Here is an 18195-nt window from a genome sequence, read left to right as displayed (position 1 = left end):
GAACGATTGGTTTGCCCGTTGTCAGTATAACAGTATCGGCTGAAATGTGCTTGTTTTGTGTTTTGGAGGCATTCGTTAGTGAGATAGCACTATAAAAATTATTAGAATTCCCATATAGCAAGGAGACACAAATTGAATTTACCACAGCCTCCAACGATGTGCAGATATCCACACTAAAACACGTTACAGGCCTCCCATGTGAGGACATCAAACCTAATAAACTAAACCAAGTATAATATTTAGCGCTACTATCGTTTTCATAAGAGTATAAATCAGTCGTGCGCTATTAGTTAGCCAAAATAGTATGCCTCGTGGTCTGGTTATTGCCATTCGATTCTCACTGAACATTGAAGATTGTTCGACATGGAATAGTATGACGGGTGTTTATGATGGGACCAGACATCTATAGAAACAAATTACTCTCTGAAAAACATAAATCTGCATATATTGCTTTCTGTATTTGCAAATGTTTAACAGAGAAAAAGCTTTAGATATTTTCATCGTATCAATATTGCTATTGCTTAATACAACCTTAACCGTTAAACCTAGATACACTAACTAAGAATATGCGTGAACTTACCTATTGTCACTAATTATATGTCAATAAACCGCGTTACATCGTAATCACCGGGAGATACGATATTTAAAAATTCATTATGTTTTTGCTCACAAAACTAAAACACGCGACACCGAACATTGTCATATCCATTGTGATAGCAAACGATCGCGCGGCGATGATCGGAAAAAACAGTTACCTCTCCTACTTATAAACTGCTCAGTGTTTATAGATATTCATATCTAAAGGGGGACAACTGGGTCGATCATGATGTTTAGTTTGAATGTAATTTAATATATTTAAAAAAAAAAACCTATAATGACGATACAAATTTCATACTTAATGACTCGTGTTTCCCTAATTGTATCGATGTTTTTTTTTATTTCTATAGGAAGAGTCCATGGCTTGTATATATTCACCGAGATCACCATATATTATGATGAACAGTATTTTAATCATATGATACTTCTTAAGCAGTATATTATTAGTGGCGATTTTAACGACCTACCTCTTTTTTCGCTATTGTGCCCGGGTCACAATGGTCTCCATTCAAAATCTGTTTCCTATCTTCCAATAAAAATATTTTCTTAATTGTGTCACAGTCCATTCGATATTTCAGTAGTATTTGACTATTTGTGGTTTATTACAATTTGTTGCTCTTTTTTCAGAAATGTTTCCAACCAAATTTGGTTAAAACCCCAATATGCAATACTAGTAATCATAATGGCGTGGTTATTTGGTGACTTGTGTGGACTTGTTTAAATAAAATTTACAAGCAGCACAATAATATCAGTAATAATCAGTCATAACTAAGGTTAGCTCATGCATACACACTTTCTATTAACTTCAGGTAGAATAGATAAATAGGCATACGAAACATCACTAGTTCATACAGGAGCTGATACCTTAAGAATAGTAGACGAAGATTAACATAAGTACATTGTACTTGTTTCTGTATCCAACCTTTTTGACATTTATACTGTACTGTATCGTTATTGAATAAAATATTGTTTAAACCAATACACAAAACTCTAGTTGTATCCGATAGGAGTAATCCACATTCATCGACGATAAGAACAAACGTTAGTCTCAAATAGAAATACATGTCTCATTTTATACATCATTGATAATTTCAGATTTCTTTTCAAATGTGTCTCTGATATAGTTACTGTTTAACTAATCCGATGGAATATCAAAGTTATGATATTTAAAGATATTTAAAGAGTTATTTTTTTCGAAATGAAATAGTCAATCTTAATGAATTGCTGCATCGTTAAAAATAGACTGGATTTTCTTTTTACATATATTAAAACATGTGTATTTATACATGTGCATTGTCTAAATGTTACATTAAATCCCTGTTGCTTTGAAGAATACACATACCATACGGTAACTTTGATTGTCCAATGTCATTACATCATACTCCTGACACAAAGGCATGATAGGGTCTAATTATAGAATGGACGAAATAGCAGTTAACTTGCATTCAAATATCCATGTAAGGTTGTTTTGTTGTTATTATGTATGATGACGACGACATGGAGAGGTGCGCTGTCCATGTCACCGAAAGAACAGTGTTATACTGTATAGACTGTACGGACAAAGCGGTGTGTACAACATGTATCAATACAGAGCATTCGGGACACACATTCAGAAAAGAATCTGAAGTAAAGGAGCACCTGTTGAGCGGAGTACGGAAACGGAAGGAGGAAAATGCTATTATCAAAATAAAATTAGAGCAGGACTTGGCGAAACTTAAGGACGGAATCAGCCGACACAATAGAGTCTATAACAAAAACCGTCAAGAAGCAGATATAAGGAGGAAAGACTTAAAAAAGATGATTGATAAACAATACAAACAAAATGAGGAGAAAAATCGAAAGTGTCATGAAATCAAAATCAATGATTTACAGACAAGTTCTGACAACATCAGACGGAATATAAAGAGGGTGTCACAATATGAAACTGAACTAAGCAAACTAATGAACACTGACAAAGTATCGGATCTGATCAGACATATCCAGTTACTCTCAGCTCCTAATACAGATGGCATGGTCATGACCCATATACCTTCACCGTGTAAATTTGTTCCCAGTAGAAATGATCCTACTCCGGAAATATTTGGACATATTGAAGAGAATCCACAGGAGGATCACCATGAATCCATTGAGTCGCCGGAGTTGATAATCACACACCCCACAGACCAGGATGACGGTGCGTATGCAAGCATGACACCCTCAAGGTGCAGTTCGTTGTCAGTGACTTCAGAATCAGCTAGCGAGATCGAGGCAGTTTGTAATAATTATAGACCGACACTTCCTGTACCACAATCTAATGGCACTGGACCGGAAAATGTTTCACAGATTGTAGTTTCCAAGCAATACGACCAGTGCTGGAAGAAAAATCAGCACAAAAACGCAATAACTCTTGTCAACAGATATGGGAAAGAAGTAGGAACGCCTATTTCATTTTCTGACAAAATCAGTGGGTTTTGTTATTGTCTTGATGAAAAGCTGCTTGTGTGCTTGCCGGAGAAGAAAACTATCCGACAAGTAGATAGATACAGCTCTGTCGACTTCATAAGTACGGGCCCGTTTGTACCAATATGTGTGTGCTCCGGTCTTTTCGACGAGGATATTGTAGCCGTTGTTGAAAGGCCTGGTCCGAACCACGGCGGCTCCTCTTGCGAAATCGTAAGATACAAAAAGACGGGGAAAGAAGAAAAAAGGGTGAGAAAAGATCAGTTTGGAAACGACATATTCTACGGTCCAAATAAGATATCCTTCAACAGAACTGGGAGTAAAATGGCCGTAATCAACAATAAGGCAAACACGCACCTGGTAGTCCTAGATAAACAACTGGAACTTTTGTGGCGGTATTTTGGTGATGGACGCGCATATCGAGGAGATAAAAACATTGACTCACATTTGCTTCACATGGACACGAATATGTGTTTGTCGGACGCTGTGTTTGATAACACTAACAATCTAGTCATATCGGATTCGCGTTCACACACCGTGAAACTGCTCAACCAATTAAGTATGCAACCATTGAGAGTTATCGGCACTTTCACCGAGTCGCCATTGGCCCTAGCCATGGTATACCACAATCAGACTCTCTGGGTATTACTAGACGGCGGCACACTAAGCGTTGTAGGTATATGAAGTTGTGGAACTTGATATCATCTCAGTGTGGAACGCTTTTGTGATAGAAAAAGCAGTCAGTGTCAATGAAGCAGAGAACGGTTTGGGGAATATCAGACTATTTCCAATAATGTAGGTACAAAACTGCATTTAAAGTGTTATGTTAACGATTTGTAGTGCGTGTGATCCATTTGGTTTCCCCCTTACCTTATTATCGATAGTCTCTCATTACTTTTGTCACGCGAGTCGTCGCTCTACCGCCGTGAATCGTGAGTTTCCGACGACGACTACTAAGCATGCAATGATAAAACTGACTCTTTTACGTATTTCGTGATTAATATGTGTTTCACTGCATTTTTTTTGCATTTGTATAAACGTTTCAAAACTGTTGCCAAAACACAGCATGTGAAGGGAAATAGCAGCGCTTCAATGTATATGTAAAAATACTCTATTTATGCATATTTATAATGAGGTAAAAACTATATAAAGCTAGTATATTAATAATCCGAAATGAAGACCAAAATAAATTCAAAGTAAAATTAAAAATCATTTCTATGGAAATCTATTTTATTCAGTCACTATAGGGCCTCCTTCAGTCCAAAATTCATCTTTATATTTGGAGCTAACGTTTTCATTGAAAAATGAGTATGGTCAAGGGTATGAGGGAAAGTATGAATATCCGGAGATAAATCACCGACCTGTGGCCAGTACCTGCTCCATGTAAGTACAGAGAGGTGGAGGGTCAGTGGTAATATGTCGGAACACTATCCACTAGGCCACCACGGTCCTTTCATTGTAAGGATTCTTTGATATATATTGGTATACTTCAACATTTCTATGTGATCTGCATTTCATTCTTAAATGGCACATTAGATTGAATATGATTATGAATTTGTACATTACCTCTATATACTACTTGAATTTAGTTACAAAATTCATATCAGTATAAAAATCAAGATGTATTTGCAAAAATTGTGTCCCTGTGTTCACTATTACTACAAACCATTTTTTTTTTTTTTTTGTTACTAAAGTTCGCGATTTCCATTTCAAAACAAGTTCACAATGATTTACATTCGCGGATTTAAACATTGAATAGTGGGGATTTGACATTGTGTTGTATTTTATGGGTGTATATATATATATATAATATGTATATTTCACGTAATGAAATAAAAAAAGAATGGAATAAAACTTGAATGTATAAAAAACATCGGATAATTTGAGTTTTTATTTCGATGACATCAGAATAATATGGGTCATATTTAACTTTTCTGAAACTTTTCATAAGATATTTACACTAAAAATAGAATAAATTGTTTGGTAATTACGCAATTATTCCAAATGGGCTTCATAATCGACATTCAAATACACTACCATGTATTTATAGATATTATGTAAACAATTATGTTATGAATCTTGTCTCTGTTCTTCTCCTTCATGGTATGAAGGGGGCGAACAAAGGGAAGATTCTTCCAGGTGTTCAAGAGACGATAGACAGCGCAGTTGATATGGTTTATGCCACTGTGTGTTGTAATAGTCATAGATCAAACTCTTCAATATAAGTGTTAACTGATATGTGTATTAAAATAATGTACCTTTGTTATACACACATTGTCAAATCATTTGTAACTTCTCGGTCTAGTTGTCAATATGGAATCGGATAGCATTGATACAAATGTTGGGCTGATAAGGCCTCATAACATACAATGTATTTTATTTCAAGCTAAGAAAAAGAGACACATTTAATAGATAATCGGAAATATTACAGGAACATTCCTTTAATTTAAAATTCCCCTTAGAAAAGCATTAGAGAAGTTAAGGAAAACCCCCTAAGTTAAGGAGCCTTCCTTAAAATATGTAATGCTTTCCTATGGAAAGTTTTAAGTGAATGGACTCCTTGAATTTCGCGAATCTGGGCCAAGGACTTTTAAACATGTAATAATATTATTCGTGGACTGTCGATTACTGTTTCTGATATTTTGAACATTTGAAATCATATCTAATGAAACTTTAAATGTATTGTCATATGTACAATGTGATTATTTTTGTTCCAACTAGGTTCACCGAGGGCTGTCTATAGTTTATAACTTTATACATGTATAGTACTATAATGTACTTTTATACGACCTGATCTTCATTAAATGGTATTACGAAAATAAAGTCATAAATTCGTCAATGTCAATACAGATCATTTAATCATGATCGAATATACTTTTCATTAGCAGACAGGTATAGTCATATGGTATTTATTTATGAAGGTGATAACATATTCATGTATTAATGTTATATTCTATCAATATTTTATTATTTTGTATAAGGATAAATATATCATTATATTTATATGTTCTATCTTCCGATACAATGTAAGTTATATGAAAAAAGGTTTGAGAAAATACATAAAAATGAATAGAATACAAAATGAAAATGAAATAAAATAAGAAGTACATATCAAAAGGTCAGAAAATGAACTTAACCTCCCTTAGTCCTCGTTAACGTCACCGTCTATATATAGACCTATACACAGCTGCCCTACTGGTAATTTATATACTCCTTTGTTGTGTTAACAATGGTTAATCACAGACCTCTTAGTGCTGATAACATCATAATGTTGTCTAGCTATTACAGGTAATACTTTATACTAATGGCACAGATTATCTGTTATGATCCTGGACATAGGGTTAAAACAAAGGGTTTCTTTTTCTCAAAAACACTGTCTATTACAGTTGTAGATATCAAGAACAAAAATGTTTTTGAGATTTTCTCCGCTTACGAAAATCCTCATACATACAATGTCTTTGCTAAACTAACAATTCATAAATGATAAACAAACAAAATTACAAATCAACGTCTTTATTTGGCTTTACACGCACGCTGGATTATTTAACTATATTTTCACATAGTAATGTCCTAATTAAAGTGAAAGAAGCCGTTGGAAAAAATTGTTTTTACCAACTTAAGCTTAAACAATCAAAAATAAATCAAATAATTAAGTATTATTTAATTTCCAACGTAATTATAAACACAAATACATACTAAGTAAATAATGTTATGACTAATTCTTGACACTAAAACTAAAAAAGTATTTTCTAGAGACCATATATGAATTGACATTTCGTGCCCTGTATAATAACGGGGTGATTAATTGATATGATAAGCAGCTGGTTACTTTATCGTTAATCAATGTAATTGTATTCTATGATAAAACGCGCTTTGTACTATCGCATTATGGAATTACTTAAACTCAAGTAAGCTTGATCAGTTTTACAGTGTTTAGTTTTCGTCTGTGTAAAGACAACTGACTTGTATATATATGTGGCGAGGACCGTCTGTACACACCAACGGGCGGGCTGGCATGTGTCTTCAGCAGAAGGTCTCATGGCCGACGGGCGGGCTGGCATGTATCTTCAGCATAATGTCTCATGGCAAACGGGCGGGCTGGCATGTGTTTTCAGCAGAATGTCTCTTTGCCGACGGGCGGGCTGGCATGTGTCTTCAGCAGAATGTCTCTTTGCCGACGGGCGGGCTGGCATGTGTCTTCAGCAGAAGGTCTCGTGGCCGACGGGCGGGCTGGCATGTATCTTCAGCATAATGTCTCATGGCCAACGGGCGGGCTGGCATGTGTTTTCAGCAGAATGTCTCTTTGCCGACGGGCGGGCTGGCATGTGTCTTCAGCAGAATGTCTCTTTGCCGACGGGCGGGCTGGCATGTGTCTTCAGCAGAATGTCTCATGGCAGACGGGCGGGCTGGCATGTATCTTCAGCATAATGTCTCATGGCAAACGGGCGGGCTGGCATGTGTCTTCAGCAGAATGTCTCATTGCCGACGGGCGGGCTGGCATGTGTCTTCAGCAGAATGTCTCTTTGCCGACGGGCGGGCTGGCATGTGTCTTCAGCAGAATGTCTCATGGCAGACGGGCGGGCTGGCATGTATCTTCAGCATAATGTCTCATGGCCAACGGGCGGGCTGGCATGTGTTTTCAGCAGAATGTCTCTTTGCCGACGGGCGGGCTGGCATGTGTCTTCAGCAGAATGTCTCTTTGCCGACGGGCGGGCTGGCATGTGTCTTCAGCAGAATGTCTCATGGCCGACGGGCGGGCTGGCATGTGTCTTCAGCAGAATGTCACAGTGCCATTACAACGGACTAAAGAAAGGAATTTATCTTTTATGTGATAAATACAATTTAATGGCCATACACAATTTCCCATCCAGTAATTTATATTTTAAGATAAAAATCTAGTTAATATATTATCGAGTTGCCATGTCCTTGTCTTTTTTGCATCTCTAGTGTCAATTGTTGACTTTATAAAGATGAAACATTTATGAAAAACAGGACAAACCTACTCTCACTAATGCACTACAGAACGTACTGCTAACATCTTCAGACTGACGTCACACATAAGCGTAGATTTCTTTTATGTTTTTGCCAGTGTGACACCTTGAAAACCGTACATCATGTACTTAAACGTCTATTGGAACGTCACTGCTTGTTATGACGAAATGTTCAAAATCCTCTTTGCAATAAATTTTCTGGCTGAGGATGTGTTCCTGCTCTCACAAGTATATGTGTACCAAGTTAAATATGAGAATGAGTAAAGTGGGGACATGTTCCACAATGCGTCATCAGGTTCTGAAATGGATTGGAAGGATTCGACCGAACATGTTCTTTGTATTCCGTCAACGACACCTGCAAAACAAAAGTGATTGTTGAACACCTGATCACACCAGAGCATATAACATATACTGAACTTAAATATACACATTATGTACAAAAATAAGTAAATTGTCTTACTTACGTTCTAGCTACTTTAACACTTTCACTCTTCCGTCGTCCAGACCGACCCAGATATCACCGAACTCGCTCACCGCTGAAAACATAGGTTAGTTAAAAGTAGGGTTATTAATGTATCTTCTACTATTCGTTACAATCAATCTTATCTTATCCTTTTAGAAGCAATTCGTATAACATTGCCTTGCTTCACACGATACCTAGCTTTTGCGTCCTTTAATCAATCACTAATCATGTTACTAAACTTTATTCGAAAAAGTAGCAGTATAATTCATGTATACTTATTGAGTGTTGCTTTATTAGGTATGAGATTGCTATGTTACTGACCTACAGACCAGGGGATGTGGATCTCCTGAAGGATGACCTGAAGTAGTTGGCAGGAAGGGTCCAGTATCTGGACAGTTCGCGTGTGGGACTCGGCAAAGATGATGTTGTCAAAGGAATCAAAGTCAACATCATTGATGTAAAATTTCTTTTGTCTCTTTGGAAAACTATGCCTCTTTTCACCAGGGATGGCTCGGCCATCACCGAAGAAGCGCAATTTCAACTTAAAGCTGCCATCCAAAAGAACTAAATGTGCAGATTCCTCGTTCGTCTCATTAACAACAGCCACGACGTCTCCGTTAGACGTTAGTCTCACCTGACCTGGCAAGACGAACAGGTTCACGCCGAACTTGTCAAACTGTGCCCGGGCCACCTCCTTGCCAGATTCAGTGTAACGAGCTAGTAATCGTTGACTGTCATGAGAAACATCGTGATACATTCTGTCCACAAGTGTGACCAGGAAGTCTCCTTTTGTCGCTGAACATACATAGTTAGGTTTCAGGTTGCCTGTACTAAACGACGTAGACGCTTTGTAGTTTGGTGGAGAAAGGCGTTTGATACAACGAGCGTCAAAGCAACAGACGAGAAGTCTCATATCAGCCGTAACGGCTAGTCCGCGAATCAAAGTTCCAAAACGGAGGATGCGTTTGATGTAGCCAGCTTTATCCGCTAGTCTGATCTCATTCTGGCCTGCACACTTTACCCAGACATGTCCAGGATTAGCCGTGCACACGGCACTGATCCCCATACTGGCTGAATGCTTGAACGTGGAAACTACAGCAATTGCTTTCTTCTTGTTCATCGACATAGTAGATATTTGTGAACTGGGAGTTTTGTTGGATTCGCGATTCACTCCGTTGCTTTCTATTGGCGGGAACTTTGAGTGCACAGTAGACATATCATCATTTTCATGAGGCCTCAAAGACGCGGGGATGTCGTGCCATGGTACGATCAAAGTGTCCACTGGATCACTGATCAGAGAGCCAAGCATCTGCTGAAGGGCACTAGCGTCCATCATTCCCGTATGGAACTCCAGTGGTTTGGGGATGTGGCGAGATTTCCGTCTGGTGTACGAAGATTTCATATTCTGAGAACCACGTATAAGATCGATATCGTTTTTAGACGTCAGAACTCGTTTGAGTTTTTCGTCTTCGGCTTCAACTTGACCTATTTGTTCGGTCAAAGCAGATTCATGTTCGTTGAGCAAGGCTAGATTTCTGAGCTTTTGCTTTTCACATATAGATATAAGGTACTCGGCTATATCATCCAAAGCTTTGTGCATGATTTCTCTCTGCTGCTTAATCTTCATGTTGGCAGTCTTCGTGTACCGAATTTGGTCCTTCTTTGCGTAGATGATAGTTTGCAAATCCGAACGTAGATCTCGTATAACATTAGATAAGTTAGAACACTTTTTTCGAATAGATTTGCCTACCTCGTCAAACTTGCCAAAAGTATGTCCCCTGTGTTCGTTCGTTGCACATTCCAAACACACGAACACATTGTTACAAGTGGTACATATCATTACCACATTGGAGTCTCGGTGTTTTGGGCACTCCATAGCCTCGCAACTCTCACGAAATCTTAGGAAAGTATCCACATAACACCAATATTCCCTGGCCACACTTGCTTTGTCTTACGACCCGCACTAACAATCAACTATTAAAAATCTACGTCCGCTATCATGATAGCAACAGTAACGAGGGCTAAATCGTTCTTTGCGCACACCCGATATCATTTGAAATATAATAATCATGTGTACAGAATGTAATATTAAACCTGTCAATCAAATATATATATTGAATACCCCTATAGGTTTGGTTTGGCCGAAATCCGATATGCATTTTACGGGTTTTACGGTACTAGTATAAAAAACAGTACATTACAAATGAGCGATTTAAGTCAGCGAGTGTGTCTATAATTACATTAAAATATTTTTTTTATTTCTAATATGTGCCAAAAATATTGACTAATTGTGCTTTTTAAAGGCACGCTTCAGTAGCGTCCATTTTGATAAGGTTGAATGGTAAAAGCATGGCTGTAGTACATATACATTTGGGTGCACGGTGATTGAACACGGAGCGTGGCTCTGTGTTTTGGTGAGTGGTGAATGAAGAAAACCTGATCGCCCTCTGACAGGTTATGTGGGGGTCCACACCCCAGGACCATTGTGGGGTTCATAACTCAGTGTTAACAAGGGTCCACACCACAGGACCATTGTGGGGTTCATAACTCAGTGATAACGAGGGTCCACAGCCCAGGACCATTGTAGGGTTCATATATCAGTGTTAACGAGGGTCTACACCCCAGGACCATTTTGGGGTCCATACCTCACAGTGTTAACGAGGGTCTACACCCCAGGACCATTGTGGGGCCCATACCTCACAGTGTTAACGAGGGTCTACACCCGAGGACCATTGTGGGGTCCATATCTCACAGTATTAACGAGGGTCCACACCCCAGGACCATTGTGGGGTCCATACCTCACAGTATTAACGAGGGTCCACACCCCAGGACCATTGTGGGGTCCATACCTCACAGTATTAACGAGGGTCCACACCCCAGGACCATTGCGGGGTCCATATATCAGTGTTAACGAGGGTCTACACCCCAGGACCGTTGTGGGGTCCATACCTCACAGTATTAACGAGGGTCTACACCCCAAGACGAGTGTGGGACACATCCGATTTATTTGGGTGTTTGAACCCCGATTCATATTGGGTTCAAATGCAGTTTTTGTTGTGTTTATCGGGTCATTTGTTCTTTGATTTGTACCTCAAGTTTTGTTGGTGCTTAAACGCGAAATTTGTGCGAAGATCTGTACATACCTCAATATTTTGTGGGCCCCAAATGAAGGCTATGTGTGTTGACCCTTACCCATTGGTGTAGGTCAGACCACATCCTGACTCCTAAGTTCACCTTCCATGTTATGGTACTTCACACCTCAAAGAATACATGTCCCGGTTGTATGGTCAACTTGGGGGATACTCAGTAAGACATTCTGATTGTCGTGATTGCCTAACGTACCTGACATATGTGAAATGGTACAGTCGTGATTGACAACCGTACCTATGTGAAATAGTCCAGTCGTGATTGACAACCGACCTAGTGTGAAATGGTCCAGTCGTGATTGACAACCGACCTTGTGTGAAATGGTCCATCCGTGATTGATAACCGACCTTGTGTGAAATGGTTCAGTCGTGATTGACAACCGATCCTGTGTGAAATGCTCCAGTCGTGATTGACTACCGACATTGTGTGAAATGGTCCAGTCGTGATTGACAACCGACCTAGTGTGAAATGGTCCATCCGTGATTGATAACCGACCTAGTGTGAAATGGTCCAGTCGTGATTGACAACCGAACCTGTGTGAAATGGTCCATCCGTGATTGACAACCGACCTTGTGTGAAATGGTCCAGTCGTGAATGACAACCGACCTAGTGTGAAATGGTCCAGTCGTGAATGACAACCGACCTAGTGTGAAATGGTCCAGTTGTGATTGACAACCGAAATGGTCCAGTCGTGAATGACAACCACCTAGTGTGAAATGATCCAGTTGTGATTTACAACCGATCTTGTGTGAAATGGTTCAGTCATGATTGACAACCGAACCTGTGTGAAATGATCCAGTCATGATTGACAACCGTACCTGTGTGAAATGGTGCAGTCGTGATTGACTACCGACCATGTGTGAAATGGTGCAGTCGTGATTGACAACCGACCTTGTGTGAAATTGTCCAGTCGTGATTGACAACCGACCTAGTGTGAAATGGTCCAGTCGTGAATGACAACCGACCTTGTGTGAAATGGGTCCAGTCGTGATTGACAACCGACCTAGTGTGAAATGGTCCAGTCGTGATTGACAACCGAACCTGTGTGAAATGGTCCAGTCGTGATTTACAACCGATCTTGTGTGAAATGGTTCAGTCATGATTGACAACCGAACCTGTGTGAAATGGTCCAGTCATGATTGACAACCGTACCTGTGTGAAATGGTCCAGTCATGATTGACAACCGTACCTGTGTGAAATGGTCCAGTCATGATTGACAACCGTACCTGTGTGAAATGATCCAGTTGTGATTTACAACCGACCTTGTGTGAAATGGTCCAGTCGTGATTGACTACCGACCTTGTGTGAAATGATCCAGTTGTGATTTACAACCGACCTTGTGTGAAATGGTGCAGTCGTGATTGACAACCGACCTTGTGTGAAATTGTCCAGTCGTGATTGACAACCGACCTAGTGTGAAATGGTCCAGTCGTGAATGACAACCGACCTTCGTGTGAAATGGGTCCAGTCGTGATTGACAACCGACCTTGTGTGAAATGGTCCAGTCGTGATTGACAACCGACCTTGTGTGTAATGGGTCCAGTAGTGATTGACTACCGACCTTGTGTGAAATGGTCCAGTCGTGATTGACAACCGACCTAGTGTGAAATGGTCCATCCGTGATTGATAACCGACCTAGTGTGAAATGGTCCAGTCGTGATTGACAATCGAACCTGTGTGAAATGGTCCATCCGTGATTGATAACCGACCTTGTGTGAAATGGTCCAGTCGTGATTGACAGCCGAAACCGTGTGAAATGGTCCAGTCGTGATTGACAACCGACCTTGTGTAAAATGGTCCAGTCGTGATTGACAACCGACCTTGTGTGAAATGGTCCAGTCGTGAATGACAACCGACCTAGTGTGAAATGGTCCATCCGTGATTGACAACCGACCTAGTGTGAAATGGTCCATCCGTGATTGATAACCGACCTAGTGTGAAATGATCCAGTCGTGATTGACAACCGACCTTGTGTGAAATGGTGCAGTCGTGAATGACAACCGACCTTGTGTGAAATGGTCCAGTCGTGATTGACAACCGACCTTGTTTCTGTCATCCACGCGCTGCTGTCCCAGTGGTGAAATTTCTCGGTTAATATGTTCCAAGATATTACAGCAAACGAATGCGAATAAAACCACAGGGACCTGGCACGAAACCTGTAAATAATTTAAAACGTATAATTAGGTCATTTGGAAAATATATTTTTCATTGTATAAGAACAAATCAGCACATCAAGATAGAGTACATAACTACTTACATATGAAGTCTTTCCGATTTTCATTCGGACAATCATTTCCCTTCATCCTGGAACTAAGTAAGGAGGCTTAAATAGCTAACCTTTCAGGAACAGAATACCAATCTGATTGTTAACGGTATTCGTTTTAGGGATGCATAAAATTATCAAATTTCAGGTACGTTCTGTATCATTTATCCCCCCCCCTATAAATGAGACTCCTCAAGGTATCAGTTAAGTTTCGTATACTAAAGAAGCTGATCAAAACAGTCAGATTAACGTCCTCGATCCTGTTAAGATTACAGAGAGCAATGCCCAATTTCAAAGCCAGACATTGTACTGTTTTTCGATTCTTTTGGTGTACATCAAAGAACCAAACTATACCTGTCTCATCTACTGTCGCACAGACCCTTGAGTTTTGCCAGGGGTGGATATAACATTAGGAGGGCTTTGCATATGAGAATGGTTAATATGAATTGTAATCCAAGAAGCTGATATACCAAAGGTTTATCTCCAGCAGGTGCATTTTTTAAAGATGCTCCACCGCTGACAAATGATATTTTTTCACTATCAAAAGCACGAGCAGACGATTTATTAATTTTCTTCAGTTACAAAAGTTACTTACTTTACACCATTACCACCATTGAAAAGTTTGAGCTTCTAATTTTACTTCAAGTTAAAGTTACAAAAAATAATTAATTGCATCCCGAAAAAAATCCGTGGCACAATATCCTATATGGAATTAAGTACTGATTGCGCATGCGCTAAGGGCAAAATAAATTATTTTATATTATTTGTTGTGTTAATTAGACATATATATACACGATTAAACACCAATTATTGTTCAAGTGATTAATATCATTTATGCTCTGTTGGTGGTGGTGTCTTTAATATCCACCTAGTTCAGTACCACTAGGTCATACCCAAGTTATGGGTAATTTTTCCTCAACACCGCCTGCTTTTATCATTAGTGCGCGACTTCATTAGGATAACACGACTTTTGTGCAAAGAGCATGACTGTTAATTAGGAAAGTAAATACACGTGAACGACGGAAGCATTCAAATATATAAGTTTAAACTCTAAATCCGTCGACAATTATCACTTTCATGTCTTATTGGTTTGATCACCTTTCACAGAAACGTCGTACTGTATATATCTGACTGGCGTTTAGTAAACCATTTTTTTTCTTCTGGTTTTGTATTTCACAGTGTGCGAACTCTTTTGTACGGTACCGGATGTTGCGACGGATGTTGACATCTTACAACTGTACATATGCTTTGCTAGGAGATAGAATATCCATATCATTCTAAGATTGTCTTCCTATGTTTGATTTGTCGCAAATCTATCAAGAATATCAATAATCGCCCTCGATTCTTCCGATGTCGAAGCAAAATGATCAGTTATTTTCCATTTGTCGTTCCATTATCTGCAATACCGCAAATATCATATTGCAAAACGAAAGTTTGAAACCATTACTGGCAAGTTTCGAGTTTTCTGACTGTCTTATGTCATGTAAAATGGTATTTACGGACGGAAACTACATGCGGTCGAACACAGAAAGTGTACGGGTTGTTATGAAAACACTGTACGGGTGATTTCGAAATTATATCTCATGTAATCACACATACATATATTCTGGTTTTTTTCACATACAAGAAAATACATACACACTAGAAGAAACAAGAAAAGGAAAGAGAGAAATAAAGTAGTAAACAATAGATTGAGAGAGAAAGGAAGAGAACAAAGATAAAAGAGAAAGACTGGGCTAGAAATGAAAAAAAAAATATAAAAAAAGTTTTGATATTTTTCCATTAATGTAGTAATTATGTTCGGTGAATATGAATTTTTCTTGTAATTGATAAGATATACGTGTTAAGAATTTTAAAAATACATAAAATAAAATGAAGTGTGCCTGTGTGTATGATATAAACATTCTATTATGTAATAATATGTAATAATAAGTTTATATTCATACAAAAATATAAAGGAAATCCATATATAATCTTATAATTTCATGAGTTTTTCCCATTTCCTCCATTCATTTTTACATTGCTGCTGTGCATGTTCACCATTGCTGCAAACAATGTGCATTTGAGAAGTATAATGCTCATAGATTAAATTAATAAGTGCATGTGGATTTAAAGCTTTATGTAGACATCTTGTTTTATATATATATAATTTTATTATGATTAAAATTTCATTGTCTAGACTATTTATTGGAGAAGGTCTATCGTTCAGACACATACGAAAAAGAAAACTTTGCTTATTATATTGAAATGGGATATACAAAGCATATAAAAGTGTCTCTATAGTTTGTAAAAATCTCTGAGTTTCCCTGCATCCCCATAAGATGTGAACAATATTCTCACTTTCAAGATTACAAAGATTACATATTGGATTATTAACTAATCATACTTTATATAAAAATGAGTTTGTTGTCAAAATATTTTGAACTACACTGTACTGGAACCATTGTAGCTTTGTGTTGTTAGTAACCTTGAAAGGATTGTTAAATATTTTTTCCCAATTTAATTCAATTTCATCAAATAGATATTCCCATTTTCTTCTACCAAGTGAAATAAGATCACCATTCATAACCATAATATTATAAATTTATTGGCAAGTTTCGAGTTTTCTGACTGTCTTATGTCATGTAAAATGGTATTTACGGACGGAAACTACATGCGGTCGAACACAGAAAGTGTACGGTTGTTACGAAAACACTGTACGGGTGATTTCGAAATTATATCTCGAACATGTACGGTGTGCTATGTACGCGATTTGTTCAAAATGATAGACCTGTTGTGTTAGATGTTTTTATCGAGTCCTAAAGTTGTACACACAGAAATCGGGAAAAGTAATCAATAAGTTATACAACACCATGTGATATATTTAATATCAGAAAGAGAGTACATATTGGTCTAAAATCTCATTTCACATATTCACACTTATTAATCAGTCATTGTAAAGTGACCTCTTTGACATGTTTTAATCTGGATACACATAGAACTTCAGTAACGTCTTTATTGCTACTAAAGTTTTAAAGGGGTTATACATGTTTGTCACATTATTTCATCACGATGTGAAGCTTTCAATAGATTTCTAATTAACAAACAGTCTTAACATTGCTCTATTATTATAAGGAGTTCCGGTGTCTACTATCTTTTTACATTAATATGTATTTGAGAAATTATTCTGCACACAGAAGCAATTTACATGTACGATACATACATATATCTAAGTTAGCAAAATCCTGTATAAAACATGATTGATATAGGCTCATAAGTATAACAGTTTGATTCCAAGATAATTTTTTTGTTAAGTCAACTCCTGTATAAAACTAAATTGTGGGAGTACCTGCTACATTATTTTTAGCTGCAATAATATAGCTCAAAAGACTTTTAGACAGATAATTGTGTCGTCTTTAGAGCTACAATTGGTTTCTATTACAGATAATGGAGCAAAGTAACGATTATACAAACCATAATTAAAGCGTATGCGGTATGGATTTTATCGTACTTGTTTTATACACTTACCTACTAGGAAATAAGACTGAATCGTAAACAGTATAAAATTCACAAAAATTTATTTTTTCACATATAAATTTGAAGGTCTTTTCAAAGGAAAATTATACGGCGTCTTGTGAGCGGTACGGTAGATATTAAGAAATTATTGGAAACCTACAAAAAAGTATAGAAAACTGTGCCCGAGTGATTTTCTGACGCAGCGCTCCACTAGGACACATAGGCACCATTTCGTACCTCGCCGAAAGGTATAGTAGGCCGGGTATGTATATTCGTTCTACATTAAGTTGTATACAATATTATCTTAACTGCAATACTTAAACATTTTTTTCGTATATCCGGTGTAGAGGAACTCGACTGTTCGTGTACTGGAAAAGAAGTACAAACAGAAATACGCCAGACCATTACCACCATCAGATTACGTGGAAAACACCAATAACAATCAGCAGTAATTCCGATATTTGGTGTAGTTAAGGATGTACTCCTCTGAGAAGTCAAAATTTTCTTGTATTAAACTTTTTTTCTGATATAGATTTTTGGAAATAGGAGTTCATACCATGAAAGAAAATGGAAGAAAAAACATATGTCCGTGTGCTCGTTTTTGAGCTATTGTCACTCAAAGATACCAAAATGACAAAATAGTGGATTTTATTGGAATTCAGCCGTTTTGACCACATACACTAGAATTTAAAGCCACAATTCCCTAATGAGGTGTTCGATATGTATGAATGTTTGTAGAATTTATTTTCAAGTATTCTTCATTAAAAATATACCAGTTATGATTAATAAGAGTCATATTT

The 18195-nt window shown here is 37.9% G+C and overlaps 2 protein-coding genes across 2 annotated transcripts; one reads left to right on the top strand and one right to left on the bottom strand.

Annotated features, from left to right (window-relative positions):
* Positions 1-2094: 2094 nt before the first annotated feature.
* LOC138316773 (uncharacterized) lies at positions 2095-3720 on the top strand. The gene has a single exon (XM_069258429.1). The coding sequence runs from the start codon at positions 2095-2097 to the stop codon at positions 3718-3720; it is 1626 nt and encodes a 541-aa protein (XP_069114530.1).
* Positions 3721-6560: 2840 nt separating this feature from the next.
* Positions 6561-10846, bottom strand: LOC138316203 (uncharacterized). The gene is made up of 3 exons (XM_069257781.1): positions 8812-10846; positions 8492-8563; positions 6561-8382 (listed from the first exon to the last, which is right to left on the bottom strand). The coding sequence occupies exons 1-2, from the start codon at positions 10364-10366 to the stop codon at positions 8499-8501; spliced, it is 1620 nt and encodes a 539-aa protein (XP_069113882.1). The 5' UTR covers positions 10367-10846; the 3' UTR covers positions 6561-8382; positions 8492-8498.
* Positions 10847-18195: the final 7349 nt, after the last annotated feature.

The sequence above is a fragment of the Argopecten irradians genome, chromosome 2 (assembly GCF_041381155.1).
Source record: "Argopecten irradians isolate NY chromosome 2, Ai_NY, whole genome shotgun sequence".
NCBI classification, from domain to species: Eukaryota; Metazoa; Mollusca; class Bivalvia; order Pectinida; family Pectinidae; genus Argopecten; species Argopecten irradians.
Note: the sequence above shows the minus strand (reverse complement) of the source record. Positions and strands in the feature narration are given on the sequence as shown.